This window comes from Penaeus japonicus, unplaced genomic scaffold, assembly GCF_977035675.1.
Source record: "Penaeus japonicus unplaced genomic scaffold, GWHDUDI00000001_assembly GWHDUDI00000013, whole genome shotgun sequence".
Classification (NCBI taxonomy): domain Eukaryota; kingdom Metazoa; phylum Arthropoda; class Malacostraca; order Decapoda; family Penaeidae; genus Penaeus; species Penaeus japonicus.
The window spans coordinates 39,525,615-39,528,114 of NW_028234415.1; the positions used below are offsets into that span (position 1 = coordinate 39,525,615).

Here is a 2,500-nt window from a genome sequence, read left to right on the forward strand (position 1 = left end):
TATTACCTGAAGTGGGACTCGGAATTGGTTCGTAAACATCACAATTACGAGTGAACCCCACCAGTCTCGCTTGCCTTTGGTGAATTCCCTCGCGTCGGAGACTACATGGAAACCTGCGTGATTTCAAGATCAAACGATCGTCTAATTCAACACTCACAGAAGTTGGTTTCCTGGCAGACTTAAAAAAAAAAAACACCATTCAAATAAGGGTCCGATACACGTCCTATGAAACTAATACTTTCAGATATCTACATAGTACTATCTAGAAAGATAAAGGAACAGGCACAATAAAAGACTGTGATAAGAACTCGACATCAGTTTCGCCAAGACAAAAGGACTTTCCGAACACCAAACGCACCCGACGCCTACACTATAAAAAAAAAAAAAAAAAAAAAAAATGAGCGACAGCAACCGCTTCCAAAACCGCAGCAACGAGAATGCGGTTGACGGGGGGAAACATTACGTGGTGGGCGGCGACCCCGGGGTTAGTGGCCGAGCGGGGTGCTGTCTCAGCCCCAGGGGAAGGGGCGGGAGAAGTGGAAATGCCGATCGCTGAGGGACTTTGGAGGAAGCAGGGGAGGGGGGGGGGGTGTTTACGTTGGTGCTAATGTGTTGTCTAGTTTTTGACGTATTAATGTTGGATGTTTTTGAGTTGTGAATCATGTTGGCTTGTTTTGAGGTATGTATTATCTTGGCTAGTTTTGTTTTTAGGAATCATACTGGCTTTTGCTTATTTTTATTCTGATATAATATCCTGCTGCGTACTAGAGGTTGCAATATGTAACATTTGAATGCGTTAGTATACCTTCGTATATAAAAAAATATGCATGAATACATACACAAGAAGGCAACGGAAACGGAAAGAAAGGGAAGGAAGCAGAAAGAGGGGGAAACAAACTAAAATGCGAATAGAAAGCGAAGGCGTTGGTTAAAGAAGTGAGGAAGGAGCACATCTCGAAGGAAAAGGAAGGTCTTGAGAAGGTCACCAGACAGCGAGGGGAAAGACCGACATTCCCCCTTGGTTACGACCGCGTGGCGTTCTAAATAACAGGGAAATAAGAGGGAAAACAAACACACACACACACGACTTAAGGAGCAATGATTGAGTTATAATAAGCATTTGTTGGCGGAAATAGAGAAGACGGTTCTAGGGGTACCATTCCGACGCTGTAGAAATGGTGGTTCAAAGGGGGTTCACTCTTAAATACAGTTGCTGTTGAAATTGGTTTTGCAACGATGGGCAAAATGATGGTAATGATATCAGTGTTGATGATGATGTACTGTTGCTAATGTTATAACAGTATAACAATGATAACAATAAGATAGCAATGATGATAATGAGGTTGATAATAACAATGATTAGAAAAAATACTAGTAGTAGAAGTGCTAATATTACCACTGAAATGATTGTACCGATGACGACAATAAGGATAGATATGATAAAAAAAAACTGTTGCAGCAATAATGAAGATAAAATATTCACCCAGTATAATTTGTGGTTATGTTATTTGCTTTAATTAATACAGGATATTGTCGGTTCTTGATCGGAAATTGTAATCTTAGTGGGTATACTGATGTCTAACCTGTGCTGAGGGCTAATATCTAGAAAATACTTAATGAACACTGATGAAATATTTCCTTTCTGGCATTGCAGGTTCGTTGCATTAGCTTTGTTGCTCTTGTTTTATATTACATTAGACTAAGCGGCGACTGACATACTATTTAAGAAAAGTAATTTGTATTCTTTGTGATGTCGAAATAAATGTATGTATTGGGAAACACAGTATAATTTCGTTTATCAACTTTGATATAAAGTCTGATTAAATATATATTGAAATTCAATATATAGAGATCCGTTGAAACAAAGTCGTGATGACGTCATTATCATCAATTAAAAAACATATTATTATTAAGGAAAAGTTCGAAACAATGTTAATCCAAATAACATTTATTCAATCGAAATAGTAACAAATTTCCATAGTCTTTTGCCCAACAGCACGCCATATTGCAATCTAAAATGCAACATAGTGCTCAGTACAAAGAGGAACATCTTCATGATATAAAGGAACATAACATGATAGTGACGTAAAGAACAGCAACTACCACAGGTCCAAAACCATGCTGACCAAGAGAAGGCACCAAATAGCTGCAATTCAATGGATGCTTGATGCAAGCAACATTTTCGTAGTGGTGAGTAATTTGATGAACCAAATTGTGATGTAAATGTGGTGAGTTGACCCTTCCGGGGAGGGATTCAGCATCAACAAATCGGAGAGGAGGTTCTGGCAAGAGTTAGTTCTCAGGGGCAGTCCGAGATCCGTGCGGGGGTCGAGTAGCCACATATCAGTCCGGGAGAGGGGGGGGTGGGTACCTGCCCCTGATACAGAGCCGTGGCTTCTTACCAGGGGCAGGCACAGGCAAGTGTCCCTCGCCCCTGTCGCCACTGGAACATCTCGCCACTGCAAGGCAAAATGATAATGTAATATTTGTTATAATCCTG

At 40.4% G+C, this 2,500-nt stretch overlaps 2 protein-coding genes across 2 annotated transcripts in view; one reads left to right on the forward strand and one right to left on the reverse strand.

Moving 5' to 3' along the window:
* LOC122243683 (uncharacterized) overlaps positions 1–2,500 on the forward strand; it is a 41,636-nt gene that overhangs the window by 7,424 nt on the left and 31,712 nt on the right. The window lies entirely within an intron of this gene.
* Positions 1,933–2,500, reverse strand: part of LOC122244295 (uncharacterized) — a 1,283-nt gene continuing 715 nt past the window's right edge. The window contains exon 2 of the mRNA XM_086543506.1: positions 1,933–2,459. Coding sequence (XP_086399632.1) covers positions 2,154–2,459 — 306 coding nt within the window. The 3' untranslated portion in view covers positions 1,933–2,153. The remainder of the gene's footprint in view (positions 2,460–2,500) is intronic.